Below are 23,417 nucleotides of genomic sequence, written 5' to 3' on the forward strand. Positions count from 1 at the left end.
CAGACACCTTTACCTACCATAGTTGAAGCAAAATAAGGTGAGGATATATTACAATGAATGTAAGTGTATCCCTAAATCAGAATGGTACGGTTTTGTAAACTGGTATTATATTTTTTTATTTAATTAGAAAGAGGACTGGGTTCTAGTATTAAGGACCAGTGAATAAATCCTGGCCCAGATTTTAAGAATATAAGGCATATGACACACCCTACTCTGAAATATTAGGATATTAGAAGCTACAGAGATGCTCCGCTCTGCCTGTGACTACCACCTCACTACTTCACTGATCACCTCTTCTCACTCCCGTTTCCAGGACTTTGCCCGGGCTGCTCTCCAGCTGTGGAACGATCTTCCACGTTCCATCAGGTTAGCATCTACTCTCAAAGGCTTCAAGCGTGCCCTTAAGACTCATTTCTTTATTCAAGTCTATCAGTCCTCTTCCTAACTCCCTTGTCCCGGCTCTCTCCCCCAGTTAGTACCACCCTATTTGTGTCTCCCCTTTCCTTTAGGATGTAAGCTCTCAGGAGCAGGGCCCTCTTTCCTTGTGTGCTCCTTCTACTATTCCATCACTCTCTGTACCTCTTGGCCTGCTTCCCTAGCCCTGTTTTCTTAAGCTTCGGCCTACTTCTCGATGATTTCTATCATCACTTTCACACATTGTCCCAGATATAATTTGATTTGCATTACCATGTTAACTGTATGTATGTGTTTTTGTTTGTGTTTTTGCGTTTTTTGTTCTTCCTTTTTTGTTCTTTCTGTATCATATTGTGTCATGGGTCACTATTTTCTGTATATGTAATGTACGGCGCTGCAGATCCTTTGTGGCGCCTTATAAATTAAAGATAATAATAATAATATTCCATGTCCTAATAAAAGGTATGTCTTATCATGGCCACCATAGTAAGAGATTTAATTATCTTCGATGACTAGTGTCAGAGGCTGAAAAAATAAAGATATTTTTACAGCTATTAATACAGGGATTCACACTATTAATGTATTATAATACCTTTCTAAACATTTATTATTTGCCCCAAGAAGGGCAGTTATATATTTATGTAATAATTTGATATAATGATTTAAGAATGATTTTGCTGTAAGATATTATTGTAGTTTTGTGCAACTGTGCAGTCAGAAATGGGAGAAGAAGCTGTTTCTCTTCTGCAAGACAGTGGTACACGGAACAGTGGCTTAATTAATAAATATATACATATGTAAATAAATAAATGCCTTGCACTCTGCTGAGGAAAAATGCTCCTCCCCCCAAGGAGGGGTCCCCACAATATGAGAAGAACTTGAGGGAAAAAATAAGTACACATTCTGCTGCTAAACTGTTGAAAAACTGATTTAAAAACTGGATTACTGCAACAAATACAGTAAAGCAGGTCTAGAGCTGGATATTTAGTACTTAATAAATATTTATTCATAGGGACATCTTTTCATCTACCCCTTTCATGGAAGTGGAAATAACACTGTGCAGTGTGCAGGTTTGTGTAAGCTGGCAGGAGGGTAGCGTGAGCTACACCCAGACTGATATACTATGACCCAGAGACAGAGCAGAGGGCTGCAGGACCCTGAAGCCACCTACCAGTCTTACATTTATTTAATAAAAAAGGTTTATTGACCAACAGACATCACCTAATTTTAAAATAAAACATTATGACAAATGTGAATCCAGTGTGATATTAGAGGAAGGCAGAGCTATGAGATGCAAAGTAGCTAATATGTCCAAGAATTTGTGCAAATACATAATTTCAGAGGAAATTATGAAAAATTTCAGAAAATTCAAGCTAAGTTCTAACAATACACACCTTTCCTATATGAGTAACAAGTCTGCAACTGCTGCTTCTTTCAGGCTGAACAACCTGAGAATAATAGTGTTACAAATTGGACTTGTTAGGACAAACCCATCGTGCCGGGTTGCACTAAGCAGCACATTATCAATAGAGTCCTCAAGGACGGATTCCTCATTAGATTAACCTTTTAACTCTTTTTCTGTCCAGATTGCTCAGTTTCAAGGGAACATTCACAGCAACCTATGTTTTTATTGAAAAGTGCGGAATTTTCAAAACTGCTCTGTGGAATATTCACCTCATTATTCATCTAACCATGGAATTTCACTCATTTTTTTCAGTTGATATTGGGTTCCAGACAGATGTTCCCCTAACATTTTTGTTCTACCCAACCACAACACAGACCAGAATGAATTGACACTGCCGTTGTCACAGATCTATTTGAAAACTATAAAATCTGTGAACTGTGCAGGTAACAAATACAGGGCCTCATTTAGAGACGCAATTTACACTGAAAACGTAAGTGTAAATAGCATCCCGTAATTTACACAGTATCTTTAAATCTGTGCAACTTAGAATACTGTGCAAATTGCACAGACACGCCTCTTTATCTGCCTTATGGGCTGGCGTGCAAGTGTATCATGCACAACACCCTGTTAAGCAGATAATTAAATAAAAAAGAAAAATGTAAAGAAAAATTTTAAAAAATCCCTTCCCCCCCAAACAGCAGGGTTGGTTTGGGAGGGAGTGCAATAAATAATAATTTTTTACTTTGTCTTTTAATACAGGTCCCCTGCATCACCTGGAAGCACCCACAAGAGATATACGTCTCCTACAAGCCTGTTTGCGGTTGCTTTGAACTCAAAATAGCATGTAAAGTTCGTGAACACGCCTTTACATTGCTAGGCTCGCCCACTACCTCCCCTGTTCCACCACTCTAAGCACAGAGAGGTGCAACGGGGAGATCCGTCTCAGTCGGAGTGTAAACTGAGACAGATCTTTGGCCAAAAGTGCATTTTGCGCTGAACAAAAGGACTTGCGTCTGACTCTAAATCAAGCCTACAGCATGGAATGGCTAAGCAAAAGTGGTACGCAAAGACTGTAAACTGGGATACATTCTGTTCCAACTGGCACAAAATTACAGCACAACTTTGTTCATTGCTAGTTTAATTCTATTTTATATTCCTCACATAAAATGTGTACTTTAATTTACCACACAATTTGTTACAATGTAGTATTGTCTAAGAAGCCTGCTTCACACTTACATCATCCCACGTGTTCTTACCTCTCAAAAGCAACTTGCTGCTACAGTATATTACTCATATCCTGCTCATCCTAAAACCCCCAAAGCTGCTTGACTTGTGAATAATTATTATTTTTATTTCCTACTGTAATACTCTTGCAGAGCAGGTTCTCTGTTTACCTTTGACCTTCCTTATCCTACAATGACATTATGGAATTCAACAGAACAGGAACATAAAATTCATTAAATAAAAAGCATTTTTTCCCACTATTTTGCTTGCAGTATCGGCAAAGCATTCTTCAAAACTGATCTATTGTGTTATAATGCAGAGTATGTTGTATTCAGACATCAAAGGCTTTGTCTGAGAGAAAGCACTCTGACATGAAGCTTCTTTGATGAAGCTTTTTGAGTGTATTTGTCATCAAAGGGTATCTCTATGGTACTTTAGTTCTATGAAATTATGCTAAGGTTAAACCATTTTTCACACTCATTGATGTTAAAACATTTCTTATACTTACAGTTCTGCTGATTCCTGAGGAGGGCTCAGTTCAGACTCACATCCGTTAGGTCTTTCTTTCTGAGTGGGGTCCTGAAAGAAAATCTGGTAGAACTGTATTGAGCATCAATTATAAATATTTTGAAGTTAGTGAATCAATCATTGTTAATAAACAACATATACACTTTTTAATGATCTATTATTTGTGTTAATATTGATCGTATGACAAAATCTACACATCATAGCTTAAATTCTTGTGTTCCCATTAATATTGCTTTTAAGCTGTGCAAAATAGTCATGACAGTGTTGAAAACTGAACGGGTAAATACAATGTGTAGGATTGCACTGAACAGCAGCTTCTCAATTCAGCCCTTCAGGGTGGAGTAATAACTAAATAACACAGTTTAAGTGGGACATTTGTTTCTGCTTCTCACCCCCACATCTGGAATCTTCTTGTGTGTAGAAATCTGTAATATTATTCCCATATCACAAGTCTATTCTATTGAGGGTTATATGTCCTATACATCACTAATTCTATTTAGATGTTTGCACAATTATATTCCCTAATTTTTGGACATTAATCTCATTTCATTATCAACACCACCTGCACCCACATTAGTTCCGCCCATGTGCAAAATATCTGCACATGGGCTGCACTATAGTGGGTGCAGGTGGTGCAGAAGTTGGGGGGGGGGTACGATTACCCCCTCCTCCAAGGCTCATGTTATGAGGCGTAAATTTTGAGGACCAGAAATAGGCTAGATATTATCATTGATTACAATTATTATTCACAGATACTGTAGCAAAAATAATTGTTTCCTTTACTGACAGTCTTGTGACTAATTAGAACATTTAAAACAATCTGGCTCTCATCAAGCCCTGCAGCTGTCCAGCTGTGATACAAACACACTAAGAATGTGGGTCAAAATTACAATATGCAAAATAAAAGTGTCATTACCTGTGCGGTAGAAATGTTCACTGATTCTTCATTATCTGTAGTTTCCCTGCATAAAGCAAACATTACAAAAGTTTAAAACTTCAAGGTGATTTATAAATCCTTCTATCATAGACGGGTATCAATAAAAGTATGTTAGCCAATAGTTGTGAACGGGGATTTTTGAGGACTGGGTTAACTGGGACTATAGGTTGTTTCCAATAGTGCTCAACTGCCCTCAAATGCCCTTCTTTGATGTTAGGTACCTTCTTTTTGCAAATCTACCCCTTTCTACTGAAAGACCATGGGCTATGGCCTCAGAGGGTGGCATTTCAGGAAGTGCAAACGTTTGCATTTTGTGATGACATGAGTTTGGGTTCCGAGCTGTTCCTTGCTGAATATGGGCTATGTGTACTCAGGCACCTCGTATTGTACATATTTAGTAAAGAAATTCCATCTTGTAGGATGAGATATTAAAGTGAGCTTTAAAGGGTGAAGAATGTACATTTCGGAGGGCATTCCCAAGGGCCCACAGAGATGTTTTTCCACTACAAAAGGACTGTATTTTCACACATCCTTGAAGGTACCATAAATACTTTTAATAGGATACCATCCAGGTGCACTTCATATGGAAAAGTGGATACTAATGCACAAGAATCTCAAAGTAACAAAGACCTTCATGCACACAAATATGAGACATAGTAAGAAGGGCCCAATGTGCCTTTACTCATTATTTATTAAAGATATATATGAGCAGAGCTGGAGAAGAAAACTGTAAAAATTGTAATTAATTAAAAGGGTGAGCTAAAGCAGATAGTGAAAGTTAAATGACATTTTTACTTTATCCACTATGGGAATTATTATGCACTAAGTAGACAAATATGGAGACTTGCACAAAATGAATTTCACTATACAACAGCATATTCTGCCATTAGGAAATGAGCCTTGGAATGTACCTATAATTTTAGAATCAAAAGAAGGAATTGAGTTTGGTACCATAAGCCCAACATCATTATACCTTAGTAATGGTCCATTTTGAATCCAATACTATGTAAAGTAACTATATCAACTTAGTCTCAATCACTAACAGAATAACATTAAATGCACCTATTTGGTAATCTTGCACCTACATTGATACACCACAAATGCTCTGTGTGACTGCATGCAGAATTGCAGGACCAGATGGAAATGTGTACACAATAGTGGTACACAACTTCTCACATATCTGGAGTTTATGCAGTAGGCCTTCAATAACAGCGGTCTGTATGCATGTATAAAATGTATCTACAAGGTGCCACACAAAGAGATGTAAATAACTATTTCTAAACAAAATGTAAAGTCAGAAAATGTGCTGATTTGAGCCAAAGGCTGTCCACGTGGTTTTTCACTGCAAAAAAAAAAAGCCGTTAAATATGATTAAAATCAAGGAAATAGCACCTGATACATATTTCATGCAGGTTGCAAAGGAGGAAATGGACGTTGTGTAAACAGTGTATGTGTATCTATGAGATCTCCGAAACAGCATTGCAGAGAAGGAACACAGCTAAAGACTGTAGCATGAGTAATCTTGAAAACTGCCTTTAAATTTTAACTGTGCTCCCATAGTGCGAATTACATTTTGTCACATCATGGGCCTGATTCCACTTTCAACAGAAGTCCCTTTGCCTGCTGTAACTTGTAAGAAATAACTCTGCGTATGCTCAGAAACAGAACCTATGCCAATGAAAGCAATTGCATGCAATTCATGTCAGAACGCAAATGACACTTACTACTGTCTAGGACTTCAAGGGTGGAACGGGGGAGGGAAAGGGCAGATGAATGTAGGCAATGTACAGTAAGGGCATGCTGAGGGCAAACGAATCAAGCCCTGGGCTTCTCTAAACCAGCTACAGGGCAGGTATAAGTGCTGACTGGTAGTGATGACTGTCACGGCATCATCTTTGTATTAAAAACATGTATGAGTGCCTCTAGATAGCACAGAACATGTGTATGCTAGGAAGATATATATCTATATATATAGATATATATCTATATACATATGTTTTTATTACTGATTAGAGCAGCGGTTCTCAAATTGTACGGGTGGCTACTTAGTAATTATTTTGGCTTATGGGTGCTTTGAAAAAATTATGGAGACCCTAAGGGAGCCTTGAACTAAGAAAGTTTGGGATCCACTGGATTATAGTATTAAGAGTTGTTAACTTGTTTTAGAAATAAATTGTTTTGCATGCATAAAACGCATATGGCTAATGTCCTTTTCCTTCACGCACCTTACCAACCTTTGTACTTTAAAAGTGTTACTTAATCTAATGAAATAAAGACACAGACACGTATAGCTACTTTGGCAAAAGGTCGCAGTTTTTATTAATCATAAACCAATTAAATGAAAGTCACCTGGTGGTGGCGAGAGCAAACTGCAGTCAACTAAACAACTAATCATCTAACCAAATACTGCAATGCCCAAATGGCATTCAAACTAAACCAAGGAATACTCCCTTAACATTGGCCGGTGTTAAACAGGCGTCAGCATGACTGCTCCCCTCTGAACTCAACATTGACGGCCACGCAAAGCACGCCAAGGGATCCTCCACTCAGAAGGATCAAGAGTAATGTTACTTGAAAGGGGCAGTGACGTGCGGCCAAATATCCTAACCACCGTTGTGACTAGTCATTGACTGCACTGCTCTCCTACCATAGCTGGTACCCTTTAACGGGTTCCCAGCCCGCCACCACGAGCACAAAACCACGAACCTAATTGCTCATAGATCTCCCTGATGAAAAACCCCATCCCCTCTTTATTCAAATGAACACCGTCCGGCCGGAACAGGTGTGTATTATCCGCCTTAATGGATGGGTGGAAAATTTCTACCCCCCCCAATTCTCTAACCAGTTTCCCCGTAACACTATTAATTTTTCTTAATAATCTAGTAAGCGTAGAGGGGCGAATGGGAAACCTCCAGTATAAACGAGGGACAATGTTGGACCAACAAATCCCAATTGTAGGCCATCGTGCCCGAATAGCACGTAAATCTTCTCTAATGCTTATTATGAGGGCCAATGATTTAGTCTTCCCCACATCATTCCCCCCAAGATGCAAAACAATAATATCAGGATGTTGTGATTTTGCCAATTCCTCTTCTAACCAAGACAACAGGAATGGCCAGCAAAGGCCCCTCTTCCCCATCCATTTTATATCCACCGGGCATGGGAAATTAGACCACTCATTCGCCAAATGATGTTTTGAAGCCCAATACACAAATGAGTGTCCCATTATCCAAATGTTTATCTTCAGGCCTGTAAACCGAAGATAGAAAGAATTGGTGATCTGGAGTAGTAACAAATATTCCAAAATATTCCTGGAATATAAACCAGGGACAACACAGGCCCTGTAACCTTTACTTTTTTCCTCCTATATGCATACATAACACCAAGACACACCAGCTCTGAAGAGCAATGACCCTGACCCCTGCATACTTTAAACAAATTGTCCATATTTGCAACCAACCGCAAAGGTTTAATACCAACTTCGTATGAAAATGTGGGACAGGGGGGGGGGGGGAGAATGGACCAACCAACCGGTTTATATGACTAAATATATGATAGAACTGCTTATCTAATAGCCCAGAAGACTAATATGGCCAATGATGAATAAAATTGCTTAAGCTAAAGAGAGGGGAACTACGTATGTGAGGCTATAAATGCCAACCTATTAGACTTATATTTTAAGGGGGAGGGGGCACTAATAACAGTATTACCTTTACCAATCTGATGAGGTGAATTGATGAATATATATGCTCAATGGGAATACGATATGACGCCTATATGTGCCTTGAAAACATACCAACCTTTAAAGGTTAAACAGGAGGTGGGAAATAAGTCATGGTTTACCGTATGTTACACCAACATGACAATATATTAATTCTATGGTTCTATGCCCGACTACCAACCACTGCGTGATTTATGATACAGACATGCAAACATACCAACCAATCATGGTTTAACATAAGCTATGAGGTACCAACCCAAAACGATTTAACACCCCTAGGCGGGAAATGTCACCAACCTAAACAGGTTTAATCAGATAAGAAAGTAAAGGAACGGTAACCCAGATGAAGGTGAACCAACCCAAAAAACCCCGGAGGCTCACCACTAATCAGGCCTTAATCCGTAGGAGAAATTGGGAAAAAATCCCTCCATGCCCCCGTTGAACACGGCAAGCAGCTCTCGCCCTGGATTACCGAGGAAGGGGGGGGGGGAAGAGTAAGGAGGAGGGGGGATAAGAACCAGAAAGATAAAAGTAAAGCAAGAGAACCAAGTATAGACAATAGAGAAATAACATATGCAAAACATGAGCATATAATTGCCTTAAGGTCTAATGTACCTTTTATAATTATCGGACTTCCATCGCCCCAACAATTTAATATCGGGTACGGAGGCCCCTCCCATGGCAGCAGCTGTAGCTGCTCCAATACGGAACGAGTGCGTTCCATAAAATTTTGGGTCTAACCCCACCTTTATCACTGCACTTTTAAAAATGGCATTAAACTGAAACTTGGACAAAGGAGACCCATCCATGTGTGCTAGCCAAGCCTCGCTATCCTTAGGCCTTATTCCTGAAAATTTATTACACCAAGCCACCGGACATATACTCGTATCATTGCAAGGGGACAAGGTGACCCAATGACCCCTACTAAACTGATCCGTTTTGGATCGTGCAATTTTTATGGAGACCTGCGTACTAGCAACTAAAGTATATTTTCCCAAAAGGGCTGTACCTAGGGAAACTCTCGATTTAGCCACAAGTTCGCTAATTCTAAATGCTCCGTGAAACGCCATAGAAAAAGCTGTGCTGAATAAAGTGGACTCATAGGAGCTAGAAGTGACCTCCGCAAGCGACATAATCAACTGCCTAAGCAAGGGAACCGTAATGGGACGCCTAGAGTCAGGAACCGAAGGGCGGGTTCTAGCCCACCCTTTCATAGCCTTGGAAATAATAAAACCTCTTGTGGGATCAACTTTTGAATGTAATTTGGCCATAAAAGAAATGCCTGCTAATGCTGAGGCCATAGCCGCCTTTTTAACACCCGTGTTATATCTTTCCCACATAAACTCTAAAATCTCCTCCGCCTGACCTGATGTACTTGGGGCCCTGGATTGTAAGAAAGCCTCCCACTGACTCCACGCTGACTGATACGCACGTCTTGTGGATTGCGCCAAGGATGACTCCGCCAACTCGATCATTCCGACTCGACCCACTGCCATGCATAGAAAGGACAAGGGATGCCGGTTAATTGAGCCAAAGGAGCTAGCTCCCTAAAGCGGCGCCATTGGAAACGCGAAAGCGCATCTGCCACCTTATTCACCTCTCCGGGTACATGTCTGGCCTGGAAAATTATATCATTTTCCAAACATTTCAGAACAAGTCTACGTAAAAGGTTCACTGCCGGCAATGACGTAGCGCTTTGGCGATTTATTGCCTGCACAACTCCAAGGTTATCACACCAGAAAACAACATTCTGGCCCGCTAACCTATGACACCATAGATCAATGGCTAAAACTATTGGGAATAACTCTAAAACCAGCAAATTTGCCACCAAACCGCTCTGACGCCACCCCTCAGGCCAAGGAGCTGCACACCACTCGTCCTGAAAAATGGCCCCAAAACCATTCGCCCCAGAGGCATCTGTGTGTAATTCCAACAAAACATTCGAGACTTGTCTCTTAGGCCATATCCGCACTCCATTGAAAGACTGCAAGAATTTGGCCCATACTCTCAAATCTCCCTTTATTTCCGCCGATAGGCGTACTCTGGCATGAGGCCTTTTTAAGCCTGATGTGGCCATTTGCAATTTTCTAGAAAAAATACGTCCCATCGGTATCACCCTGCATGCAAAATTGAGCGATCCGAGAAGAGACTGAACCTGACGCAAGGAGCTACCCTGTGAACTAATCGCCTCAGAAACCGCTGCCCCCAACTTGTTTATCTTTTCCTCAGGCAAACGACAACAACCTGCAATGGTGTCTATCTCTATGCCCAAGAATGACAAACATGTGTTAGGCCCTTCAGTCTTGTCATGCGCCACTGGGACCCCCATGATTTTGAACAATGCCGTAGCTGAAAAAAGCGTGTCTGCACACACTGCGGATGAAGGGGGACCTATAAACAAGAAATCATCCAAATAATGGGCGATTCCTTGATGACCCGTTCCTGCTTGTACGCACCAATGCAGGAACGAACTAAACTTTTCAAAAAGAGCGCATGACACTGAGCACCCCATGGGGAGACAGCGATCAATGTAGAAACCGTCCTGTAGCCTAAAGCCCATGAATCTAAAAGATTCTGGGTGAAGCGGCAGCAGTCTAAATGCCGATTCAATGTCTAACTTGGCCAATAAAGCCCCTTGCCCAAAGCCCCTAACTAAAGTCAAGGCCTCCTCAAAGGACTGGTAATTGACTGAACTGAAGCTAACATCTATTGCGTCGTTAACTGAAAAACCGGGAGGATGGGATAAATGCTGTATTAGACGGTATTTACCCGCAGCCTTCTTAGGGACAACTCCTACAGGGGAAATTATCAAATCAGGAATTGGGGGGGAATCAAAAGGCCCAATCATACGACCCAAGCTAACCTCCTTCATAACCTTATCCTTCAACACATCAGGAAGCAAGACTGCTGACCTAAGATTCCTGCCCGATGACGACCTAATTTCTCCTACTACTGGAAGCTGAAAACCATGATGAAAGCCTTGGGATAGACACTGGGCTTGAACAACATCTGGGAAAAAACTAAGCCACTTATCTAGAACTTTTAAATCAATAGGGGATGGCCCCTTAGTTAGCACCTCCTGGCGCACCGCGGCCCCTACCCACTCCTGATGACTGCCTGGTACAATCCTTAGCTGGGTGACTGCCTCGGCATTTGGAGCATACGTGTCTATATCTACAAGAGTCACCCCTTCCGCACGAGGCATTGTTATACGCGAAACATCTGTTCTTACTGTTTTGGGGAGTACTACGCCTCCCCTGGCTCTGAAACCTAGGTACTACAGGAGGCATAGCATCTTCAGTTGGCAGCATCAGTGCCATCCATGACTCAACGTCCTTACACCCAAATGGGATAGTATGCATTTTGTTTGCCTAGCTACGAAAACTCTCATCGTAACGCCTCCAAATTGTACCACCCGCGTTAATCCACAGATCATTAATCAGGTGTAGGTACCTCCACACATCCGCCCTGGTGTCCGGTCTAGACTCCACATAGATGGCAGAGAATATACAATACCCCCTCAACCAGTTTGAGAACGTTCTATAATTTTCTTCACCCATTCCTCCCTTACCACAGGCAGCCAGCAATTCTTTTTTGGCTGCAGAGGTGAGCATAAACAAATCGACATAGTACCCTTTGTCAATCCTATCCTTTGAACTGCGACGCACGCCTCTTAACAATGCTGTATTGTCGCATCGTACCATAGGACCGCCTAAAGCCGTGGGTGGAGCTATGCCTGAAGGGGTCACCCTAGCGGGCTTCGCTAAATGCTCTGTTAAGATTTTTAAAAGCTTACGCGGACCCTGACCTTCCTCATCGGATTCTTCACTAGTGGTAGCTAAAGGAGGACTGCGTGTATGTGAACGATGTGCCAAAATAGAATCACACTCACCACTTTGCGCAGATGTCCCTGGTAACGCAAGTGCTTGGGTTGATGTTTCTTCTCTTGAAGCCGAATCCCCTGCTGGCTCCGTCTGTAAGGCAGAGCTCCCCGTCACTGTGATAACTTCTGGCAATGGCGCGGCCGCCCCTCCGCCCGATACTGCCGTCACTGAAACAGAATGTATGTTAGCTACTTCAGACACAAACGACTGGTTAACCCTAACTCCTGAAATGCTGTTTAACGACTCTATTGGGACAGGCGTACCAAAGGAAAAACCTGGGGCTGGTGGGCGGGCCAGATCTTGGGAGGAACCAAACCCAAAGGGGGAGCTATTGAGATCAGGGACGGGTATATTTGTAATGCTTGCATTAGAAGCATGCCCATAACTTGAAACATAAGGAGGTGGATACGGTGCCATCCAATTCTGCATTGGCCGCTGGACCCTATCTGGATTAGGAGGAGGATACGGTAGTGACCAGGGAGGCAGGTTCCCGTGGGGCGCCTCCACCTGTGCTACTGCTGGTCTTGCCCATGGACTAAGCGTTGTGTTTGGGCTTTGCTGAAAGCTCCCAGACTGAACCAGCGCCGAGGGGTGACCCCCGACATTGATTGAATCGCTATATGGAAGCCTCTGCAGAGGAACATTAGCAGCTTGTATTGGAGATATGAAATTATACTGTATAGGGGGCCCAACCTGAGGTGGTGAGGGTGTGTGTAATTGAGAAGATAACATGGGCTGAAAACTTACATTATGAGCCATATGAGGGCGCACTCTACCCCTGATCCATCCCTGAGGCATAAGTGGGGGGATAATATTAATTTGAGGTATACTGTCACCACTGCTGCTGTGTAACCAGGGTCTGTGACTTGTGGCAGAAACAGAGACATGCTGTGACTCCAAATTTACCTCATTCACAGCTATCAGGTGATTACCAACGGGGGAACTGTAAGAGGAAGCCAGTGCCTGTAAGCTTCCCTCTCCCCCTGCTGCCCTGGGGGAGACCTGACCTGCCAAATTGGGAGGTGGAGAGCGAGGAGGAAGGGAGGACTGGCTGGACCTAGCAGAGGTAGGAGAAGGAGATCTCCTCCTCTGCTGACTATGCTGCACAGCAGCGCTGGCGTCCCCTGAGGCAGCCAGCGCCGCTGATCTCTCTGGAGCCCGGGACCTGCGAGCGCCGCCCCTCCCCCCCTGCCCAGATCTCCGTTGAGACCCAGCGACAGGGGAGTCCCCTGCAGCAATATTAACAGCGCTGGGATGCACGCTTTCAGGCAGCGCTCCCAGCGCTTCACTAGAGGGGGAAGAGCTGGATAAAGTAACAGGCGGGCGCAGACTCCCGGCCGGGAGCTGTGACCCGTCTGACAGACGTGCAGGGGGGCCCGCTGATCTCCTAGGTCTGGACATTTTTGGCAAGGAGAAATACAGGGGAACAGAGAAAATTGAGAGAGGGGAGGAGAAGAATGAGGGAATGGGAAAAAAGGAGGGGGAGAAGGAAAAAAGGGAAAGAGGAGAAATAAATGAAGAAAAAGAAAAACGAGGGGGGTTAAAAGATAAGGTGAAGGATGAGATTAAACAGAAAAAGATGAAAACAGGGAGTTAGAAAAGATAGAAAGCTAAAGCAATAAAAACGATCTTATCTGTCTCCAGGGAGCTCCTGCATCAGTGAAATCACAGGAAGGAAAGGTCTAGAAGCCCATGGGAGTTTCTAATGAGGTGACTGAAACCACTCCCCATGGATTCTATTGGCTGGGACTAAAACAACTTTAACCCCTAATGGGTAAGGACCTGAAAAACATAATCCATGCATTTTAAGTGCCCTCAGCTAAAATGGCTTCACTTAACATTCTGATGGGACTTTATGTTGCACATATGCTTGTGCGTATACTGCACTCTGTTCTGTCAATCCACATACAGCAGGTAACATTTCGGTAGAGCGTACTTATTCCCAGATTGAAATGGAATATTAAGATCCGCTTGTATTTGAATATGGTTGTAAATGTGGTCAAGTTCCGTGTTTGTTTTTGGTAGTGCGCATTTACAGGGCGTGAGCGGCTTTGCAGTGGGCCAAAGAGCCTCCTTCTCCCTATGTCCTCAGAAGTGGTGGAGACCAGGGGGTAAATGTATCATACCCCGGTTTTGTCAACTCGCGGGAGTTCGGCGTCTTTGCAGCTTAAATTTAAAGCGGCGCTGCCTTGTAAAGGGAAACTTTCCTTTACAAGGCAGAGCCGCTTTAAATTTAAGCTGCGAAGATGTCGAACTCCCGCGAGTTGACAAAACCGGGGTATGATACACTTACCCCCAGGCCTCAATCTATACTTTCATGAATTTAATGGGGCACTACAAGCACTTTATATATATATATATATATATATATATATATATATATATATATATATATATATATATATTGCTAGTACCTTTTTGGGCAGAAGTAAACAAACATTGGAGGGAGTCTAGACAGTTTCTTTTTTAAACACTGGTTTGGCCTGAAAGCATCCCAGATAATATTTTGTTATGGGAGGGGGTAATACTAATTTTACTAATACAATGGATGAATGTATACATTGTTATAGTATAAATTACATTTATACTATACATACATATACATTTATTCATTTTCTCATGCATGCTCATGCAAATAAAATTATGTTGAAAGCCCTATCAAAGTATAGAAACTTTTACATTATATATTTGTGAATGTTGCAAAGTACTCCTACATGCAAATAACTTTTATCAGATCTATCATCCCCCAACTCTTTCCAGTTTGTTTTACATGTGTAGTTAAAGCTAATTTAATGTTATGCATTCTGCATGTTGTATTCTAGAAAATAAAAATATCATGCTATTATTGTATGTTTTTTCTTACAGTTTATTTTCATGTTGAATCATTTTTTGCTTCATGTCACTCAAGCAGTCTTGAGCTTCGGACAGCTGATCTCGTATTTTCTCCAGTTGAAGTTGCAAATCTTGGTTGGTACGTTTTAGCATTTCATTCTCTGATTTTGTAACCTGTTCCATACTTTGTAGATTATGTAGTTCTCTTTCCAGCTGTAGGTAGATAGAAAGGAATATGCTAGCACATGGCACTAAGAACCAACATGTTTTGCATGTGTCTCTCTGTAGAAACTTATATTATCTACTTTATGGCTTATGTAAGCACTGTATTTTAATTTAAAACCTAATATTTAGTTCTATTACAACATGTTTGATGTATCAGTAATTGATGCATTAGTAGACTGCAACACTTCACATAATGAAAAACTGTGAAAATTAAAAATACTTAACCACTGCATTCCCATAGGTCCAGCCACACCTACAGCATTCTTCTCTGAAAATCATTAAGAGATGCTACATGATGCATAGTCCGTCCCGTATTGATCATGTGTTGTAGCACTCTCATGCTGGCTGAAAAATACTTTGTCTAGTCATGTGACCAATATCTGAGCAACATGTCTGCAACCTTTACTCTGCACCCATTTGCAGTTTAAAAAAATGCTATTATTTTCCCATTTGTTAGGTTAGCGTTATTAATCTACAAATAATGGATAAGCACCATTTAAAAAAGCCGTGCCCACCTGTTTGTTTAAATGAAGTGCAATCAAGCAAGAGAAAGGCAACCAAGAAAGACATTGGCAAAGAAAAGCATCCACATTCAAGCATAGGTTTTAAAACCACAAAAATAATCTATCTTGTCTGCTGTAAATGTTAATATTCTTTTGCATACTTAAATATCTTTTTACATTTCCCATAATACATTGAATTATGAGCTCATTTGTTTCTGGCCTCTGTAGGCTATAGTTTACTTTTATTCTGCACATATTTCTTACCTCATTTTGAACAGAAACCAGCTGGTGCACCTCTTTATTTTTCACATCTATCACATTTTTCATTTCTTTATTGTGGATACTGTTTCGGGCATGACTCTAGTCAAGAAATCATTAACACAATTAAGAAACCTTTCATGTATTTGATGACATGTGTAAAAGACAGTTTTAAAACGTGTCCCTATGTCTAAATCCCTGTGCCCTGGAAATGCTTAGTTAGTTTCAGGACTGGCTCCAAATGTACGGATCCTTTCTCAGTTTTCTTATAAAATGCCATGGGATATATTTACTAGACTGCAGGTTTGAAAAAGTGGAGATGTTGCCTATAGCAACCAATCAGATTCTAGTTATCATTTATTTAGTATATTCTACAAAATGACAGCTAGAATCTGATTGGTTGCTATAGGCAGCATCTCCATTTGTCAAGTCCGTAGTTTAGTAAATATAACCCCATGAGTGAAGTTGTATATAGATGCAACTAGAGATCTGGTACTAGTTCAGATTTATTGTGCTTTTCGTCAGTTCTGGGTAAACTAACTAATTTGCAATTTCAAAACAAATTAGTGTAAAGTTCATCTTGACGGTTTCAGTCAAAACCATCTCACTAATTCCTCATTTACCCACATGAAGTACATCACAAGACTAGGTCCCACCCAGGAGTACATTTCTATACACACCAGTCCTTGCCATCATTTTATATCCAGCATATTATGTGCATACAACATCCAAATCATATTAAATACTTGTCTTGGCTGTAAAGAGTAATTTCACTACTTGAACATTAAACAGTCTGGCTGTTGCTTTTCAAACCCGCTGTCTGGCACATTCCCTCTGCTCTTCCCTGCTCTCCAGGGAACCTGTGGTCATGTCGAGACCCACCCTATTTCATCAGCTGAGCTATTTAAACCTGCTCTGGGCACAGGCATATGACCGAATGTTAGGCTCCAGAACTTTACTCCAGCGCTCCTGTTCATAGTGTTGCTGATTTCTATGAATTCTGACCTGGACTGTTCCTGACATCTCATCTGCCTGTCATTCGGTACTGTTTATGTCAGATGTTCTGACACTCCTTCTGTTGGATGAATTGGCACCCTGCTGTCTGTTTGTGTACCAGTTCTGGATACGTTGACCAGCCTCTTCTTGATGTTAATACCAGCTCGTCACACCTGGAGGCAGCACAAAGGGCCATGACCTGCAAACCCACCAGCAGCGAAGCCTAAACCTCCTTGTAGTGGTCCCTGGTGAAAACTTGAAGAGGGGGTGTAAGACTCCGCACCTCTGTTACTACCAGCGCTAATTCAGTTTGGTGAAGAAGAATCCACTATATCCATTAGAAACATGACAAACATGATTCAAGTTAGTGTAACTCAAAATTTATGTCTAACACTTAATCAGGCCCTATAGGTAGACATTGCCAAATTAATTACATGGCAACCCATTTTAATACATTCAAATTCTTTTATGGGTCGGAAGTAGATGTTAAACATCAGCAGCAACAGCGGATATCCTTGCTGGGTGCCTCTGGAGAGGGGCAAAGGTGCTAAGATTAATCTGCTCCAAGGATTCTTGCTTGCAGGAAAGCATGAAGTATAGATACTAAAATGATTGACCCAAATCATTGCATTATCTCATGCAAATAGTCTCTGCATACATAATGAAATGTTTTTTTCAGTATTCATGGCATCCAATGCGTGAAACTATTTAGTACAGTGTTTAATTCAAAACATATACCTAAGGATCTAGATAAAGGATTTTTGCTAAGATATGGGCTAACCTATATATTATTTTTTAAGTAACAAAGTAGGGAAATTTGCTTACATGAGGCTGGTAATAAGAAATATTTACCTGCATTATGTAATATCCTAATGGAAGCCAGCTCCCCACTTGGAAACCTTGTTGTCTTACAATATATACTGATAAACATTCTGGTAAAAGGTAGGATCACTCCTGCCTGCATTTATTTATAAGAAGTCCCTATAAACTCGTGTGCCAGGGTGGGAGTCTCCCACATGTGAGGAAAGGGGTAACTTCTAAAGAAGCATGGAATAACTTATACCCTTTATAAGGCCCAGCAGGCACAGTATAAAAATTGCTTACTAAGAGGAAGGAGTGTAGTATGCTGGTTCACTCTATATTACAATCTGCCATACTGTTTTTATTGTTTATAGCCCATTTACTCTCAATCTACAACCTCCTCACTCCTGTTCCTGTGTTGCTGCATTTCTGTACTTGGGTCTAATAAAGCCACTGTTCACCCAAACGGTTGCACACCAAGTTTTGAATTACCCATGCCAGTCTACCCAATAGGTATTGGGGCTATCCTTACCACTATTTCTGTTACTGGGCTATTTGACATACAGACACCTCTGGGAAGTCCGAAGGATCCAGTAATGCCTTCAATCCCAGGGCAATATTTATACAAATAATTATAGAGATCCCTAACTGTTTCTTTTATACTATCAGGAGTAGATATAATATTCCATTTTATTTTTTTTAACCAAATTGGTCAGCATCTCCCCAAGGTTGTGTCCTAGATGACATTGTATTGCATCCCATGCCTGGTGAGACAGAGCCTTCTTGTTTATAGGTTTCAGTCTCTTTAGCTTATAAGAGCAGCTGTATTTGTTAGCTTGTGGGTTTTTATTACATGGATTGCTTTATGCTACATGGCCTTTCACAAGTCTATGCTCTTCTATATGCCACCTATGGAAGCCAATTATTGCTCCTCGCAAAACTATTTTCCTTGGCTGTGGGCATTGTAACATAAAAAGGACATATTGCAGTTATCTTTAAATAGGCCTAACCTATTGCTTGGGCATGGCTAAAAATGCAATCAGGACGTTTCCATACCAGTGTGCTTTTGGAGGTATATTCAATTGCCAACACAATGTCTACTGGGGTGTGATCAGACACTAAATTAAGTCTGATTATGGAAGCTATCGCTAATGGAAATAGCATTTATTTCATGTGGATGAGACAGAAAGGTATACGATTCATCCACAATGCTGTTCCTGCCTTGTCTTACCTGCACTTTTATCATTCCGAGGGTCTATAGCCTTGTTGATATTTCTCCCTATAATTTACATACAATAGGCATGACTCTGGATAACATGAATGCTTTTAGCAGAGAAGTGTACATTTTACACACAGTAGTGCAAATGTTTCCTTTCTTTCATTTCTGTCTTTTTCCAGAGTGAGAATCTATATTGGGAGGTTTTTGTGGGGAATTGTAATTACTTCCCTTTTTTATTAATGGCTGAGAAGCTCAATTGTCTGGTCCATGACATTTTCTCCTTGTTCTGTGCATGTAAATGTTATTCTTGCAATAATACAATATCTTCATCTAATTGTTGCATATGTCTTAAGATTATAGTGCACTTGATAGGAGAATTATTTCATTATCGTTGTGACTCAACCATTATACAAAAAAAAAACAACTAAGAGGCAATCATACCTTTCTCTGAGCTTTAACCTTTTAAACATTCTCATTTTCACCTACTGTGGTCTCATTTTTGGTTCTTCTTGCCACAAAGTTAATCTCCTGCCCTAAAGCATAAACAAATCTTTTTCTGTTTTTTCCCAGTTAAAATAAGTTATAGTGTGAGCTGGGCCACCAAGTGGAAACTTGGGCCCACCTCTCCAAGATGCACATGTAGAGCTAGATTTACTAAGCTGCGGGTTTGAAAAAGTGGGGATGTTGCCTATAGCAACCAATCAGATTCTAGCTGTCATTTTGTAGAAGGTACTAAATAAATGAAAGCTAGAATCTGATTGGTTGCTATAGGCAACATCCCCACTTTTTCAAACCCGCAGCTTGGTAAATCTAGCCCGTAGCCTCTGCAACTTGACAATGACTGCAAGGTCCCCCGGCTACGCATGCAGCTTTGATAATAGCTGGTACTGCTTACTCAGCTTAGGAGGGATGTATGACTGCATGGATTAACAGCAAGCTATTGGACCCTCAGTCACTTACCCTTGTCCGCAATCAGACTTAGATGGGGTCGTGTATGGGCGAATAAATTCCAGTTTTGGGTACACATATATATTTTTGCTATGCATTAGAAAGTATTCTGACAAGAGGGAAAAGGCTCCATTTAGTAACTAATGACTGAGGCAAAACATATTTATCTTCCTGTGATCCTGTGATCCCCCAGTTTGGAGTGTCTCCATAGCTATAATGGTTCAGCACAGCAAAACCTTTCTCCTGCTGGGGCAACTTTTTTTTCCCCTGTATTATTTTCTCATTCACAGTTTGAAAAAAAAGCCCCCCATTTGCTGAAATTAAACTTTTTTGCTTTCTTACAGAAAAGATTAATTTCACACTGCATCATGAAAGTTGTTGTAAAATTACAACTTTTAGTCAGCAGACTACTTAAAATTTTCAACAACATGACGTGCACACGGTCACATACCTCATTAGTTAATTTCTTTATCTCCTCAGACATTTGCTGTTCCATCTCTTCATATAGATGCGTGACCTCTTCATTATGTTCAGAAATCCTCCTGTGATGAGTAGATACATATATATATTGTTGGGTCTGTTATGATTATGTTGTAGTTGGGAGTTAATAAAATACTATATAAATGCTAACTCCCACAAATATGAATTGTTTTTAACATGTGACAGCTTGTGTGCAAGATACTCAGGCTTTAACTATGGTAAAATCTTCTTCAAAGGTTTGTGGACTGTTTATAATGGGAGAAGTCTGGTGTTATCTAAAGTGGCTGCGTCTTGTCACATAGATGGGTTGTGTAAATCTTTTAGAGGCCTAGGATTCAGCACAAGAACTACAGATTAAATAATTCTGGTTATGGTGCCTTCCAAAAGGCAGTTAGGCTTGGTTATTTCTAAATAACTAAATACAGGGAATTGTTTTTTTACAGTATCTCTGATTAATAAAGTGTCAGCTTTGAAACAAAATCTTGGTGGTGACCCGTGTGTGTAGTTAAATAGTGAGGGTGAGATTTGGATCATTCTTAGACAGACCAGGGGCTAGATTTACTAAACTGCGGGTTTGAAAAAGTGGAGATGTTGCCTATAGCAACCAATCAGATTCTAGCTGTCATTTTGTAGAATGTGCTAAATAAATGATAACTAAAATCTGATTGGTTGATATAGGCAACATCTCCATTTTTTCAAACACACAATTTAGTAAATATACCCACAGAAGTTTTAATTATTATTTTTTTAACCCTTTCACACCCCCCCATGTTGCGCAGGCTCTCGGGAGTGCTGTGTGTGCCAGAGATGTGTGAAAGATGTACATAAATAGATGTAATGCAGGAGCAGGGCTGCTACTTCCATAAGGTGAGGTGAGAACAAGAGAAGGCAGAGATAAGTTTTTCAAACCTCTTTCAGCTTCATAACTTAAGTTTTCACCCCTGTCATGAGCTCCCATCATCACACTCGGCTATAACTGTTGGAGGAAGTATTGAAGTATGACATATCAGTCACGTGAGTAACTGCAGTCACTGTATTAGCAGCATGGCGACTGACAGCTTGAGTGTAATAGGGACAGGAGAAGAAATAGAAGTGTCTCCCTGACGAGTGTAAGTCACCGCTGTCCTAACACAGTGATTGAAGAAAGGAGTGCAGGTGATTGAGAAGTAACATTGCATTTATTCCAGCAATTAACTACAATGGAAGAGCAAAATGTAGCGTGGGAAGCAGGTGACGGGTTTACAAGTGTTTGTACACAGGTGAAATGAATATGTGTAGAAACGCCTGCAAAATAGATCCTTACATATTTGAGTTTTCATAGTGAATAGGAATATAATTTGTGTAATTTGACTCATTGTTACAGTGTTCAATAGGTAACTGTCAGTAAACACACTTATATACAATGATAACCCCATCAATTCTGTAGCCCATGATATCCAAAATTAAATTTGTGATGTCACATTGGAGCTATGCAATCTACATAAAAGCCCTGGCCTGTGACTAGTGAAGCAGAGATTTGTCCAATTTTGAAAAACATTCTACTGTTTTACACAGTATAATGTGACCTAGGTATCAATTACACAAAAGTATTATGGGGGAAAAACAGCAATAACATAACTATAGAACGTTCACTTTAAAAATGTAGTTACAAACCCCAAAAAAAAAAAATACATAAAAAACACAAATTCAACCTGTGACCTAAGATTCTAAGATAAGCCGTCTTACATTTTTAGCAAAATGAAATAGCATAAAGTAGCTTACACATCTATGGGAATATCTAGCAATAACAGAGGCTGTATTGTATGATTTTTAACTTGAGATAAATGCTTTAGGAAAAGGTGCAGGTATTTAATTAAAATCATATCATTATTATTTCACTTACTTTTTTAACATAATCTCCAAAGTTTCCTTTTCTTTTTTGGCTTCTTTGATTTGAGTCGTCACTTTTTCCAAGAACTCTTCTAGGTTCTCCAGCAAATGGGGTTCCTCATGACTAAGCCTGGTCCACAGTTTCCAAATTTCACTTTCACTTGAATAATAAAGACAAAATAGATTATTGGTTTTTTTTCCCCCATCAAGGTGATAACGGTCAATTGGCGACATACTGTATATTGTATCCTTTGACATTCATTGTCGGTGCAGAGAAGTACAGAAGCATTATACTAGTACAGGACAGTTATATCCCTCTCGCTCTGTGAGGTTTCAGAAATTTATCTGAGCCACCCAATGGAATTAGAATTATATTTGTAGCCTTCAGTGTATTCATTTGTAACTAATACTTAGAGACCAATAATAACTCTTTATATGCATATTTGTTCTACAATATACCTACTTCTCTGGCAAAATCAAGTAGGTTTTCACCAATTAAGATTTATGCAAAACAGTGAACTTGAATTGAGAAACAAAGCTGGGGGTAAAAGAAGGAGGGTTTTTTTCTCTCTATAAAGAATATTTGGTTAACACCTACATGTAAAGAATTTATATTATTTATGAAAAGATAGTTGTTGTTTTTTTTTTTTTTTGGGGCGGGGGGGGTTTAGGATCAGCTCATTAAGACTATCTGGTACCATCTGTAATGTTAGTTTTACACCAGTCTTGCAATAAAAATGTTTGTAAGTAAGTCTTGAACATAATGAAAGTCATCATCATAATCAAGTCCAATAAATGTGCTGGTACAAGATTACAACACAATGAGATGATATGAATACAAGGCAAATTTTTATAGACTATTGAACATACATAGTAATTTTATATATGCAAAAAGGACAGAATCAGGGAAATTTAATGCAATGGAATCCATACTCTTCAAAGATGTTGTGTGCTCCTAGATGTTCCATAAAGGACTTAAATTGTTTCCGTTCTTCAGTGTCTGCTTCCTCTAATGACGAAATGTGAGGAAACTCTGTGATTCTTCTTGCAGATTTTCTTTTTCGTGTTTGATTCCATTGACTGCTTCCTGAATTGATGAAGCTTTCTGTAATAAACAGTGGAGCCGTTATTAAAGGCAGCACAAGATTTGTTTGGCACAAACAACACAAATGA

General features: G+C 40.3%; 1 protein-coding gene across 5 annotated transcripts in view; it reads right to left on the reverse strand.

The window, feature by feature from the left end:
* The window catches only part of LOC142139068 (EF-hand calcium-binding domain-containing protein 4B-like), a 65,319-nt gene that overhangs the window by 23,384 nt on the left and 18,518 nt on the right, over window positions 1–23,417 (reverse strand). Inside the window, exons 4-11 of one of the 5 annotated variants that reach the window (XM_075196341.1) lie at window positions 23,178–23,349; window positions 22,258–22,404; window positions 20,347–20,437; window positions 15,938–16,033; window positions 14,977–15,158; window positions 12,122–12,280; window positions 4,488–4,533; window positions 3,552–3,643 (exon numbers count right to left, since the gene is read on the reverse strand). In XM_075196341.1, the coding sequence (XP_075052442.1) occupies window positions 3,552–3,643; window positions 4,488–4,533; window positions 12,122–12,280; window positions 14,977–15,158; window positions 15,938–16,033; window positions 20,347–20,437; window positions 22,258–22,404; window positions 23,178–23,349 (985 nt within the window). Of the gene's footprint in view, window positions 1–3,551; window positions 3,644–4,487; window positions 4,534–6,758; window positions 7,758–8,698; window positions 9,719–12,121; window positions 13,878–14,976; window positions 15,159–15,937; window positions 16,034–20,346; window positions 20,438–22,257; window positions 22,405–23,177; window positions 23,350–23,417 lie in introns of those variants that run through there. The other 4 variants (XM_075196344.1, XM_075196343.1, XM_075196345.1 and 1 more) reach the window with 4 other exon arrangements.

Source organism: Mixophyes fleayi, chromosome 2 (assembly GCF_038048845.1).
Source record: "Mixophyes fleayi isolate aMixFle1 chromosome 2, aMixFle1.hap1, whole genome shotgun sequence".
In the NCBI taxonomy this organism is placed as follows: domain Eukaryota; kingdom Metazoa; phylum Chordata; class Amphibia; order Anura; family Limnodynastidae; genus Mixophyes; species Mixophyes fleayi.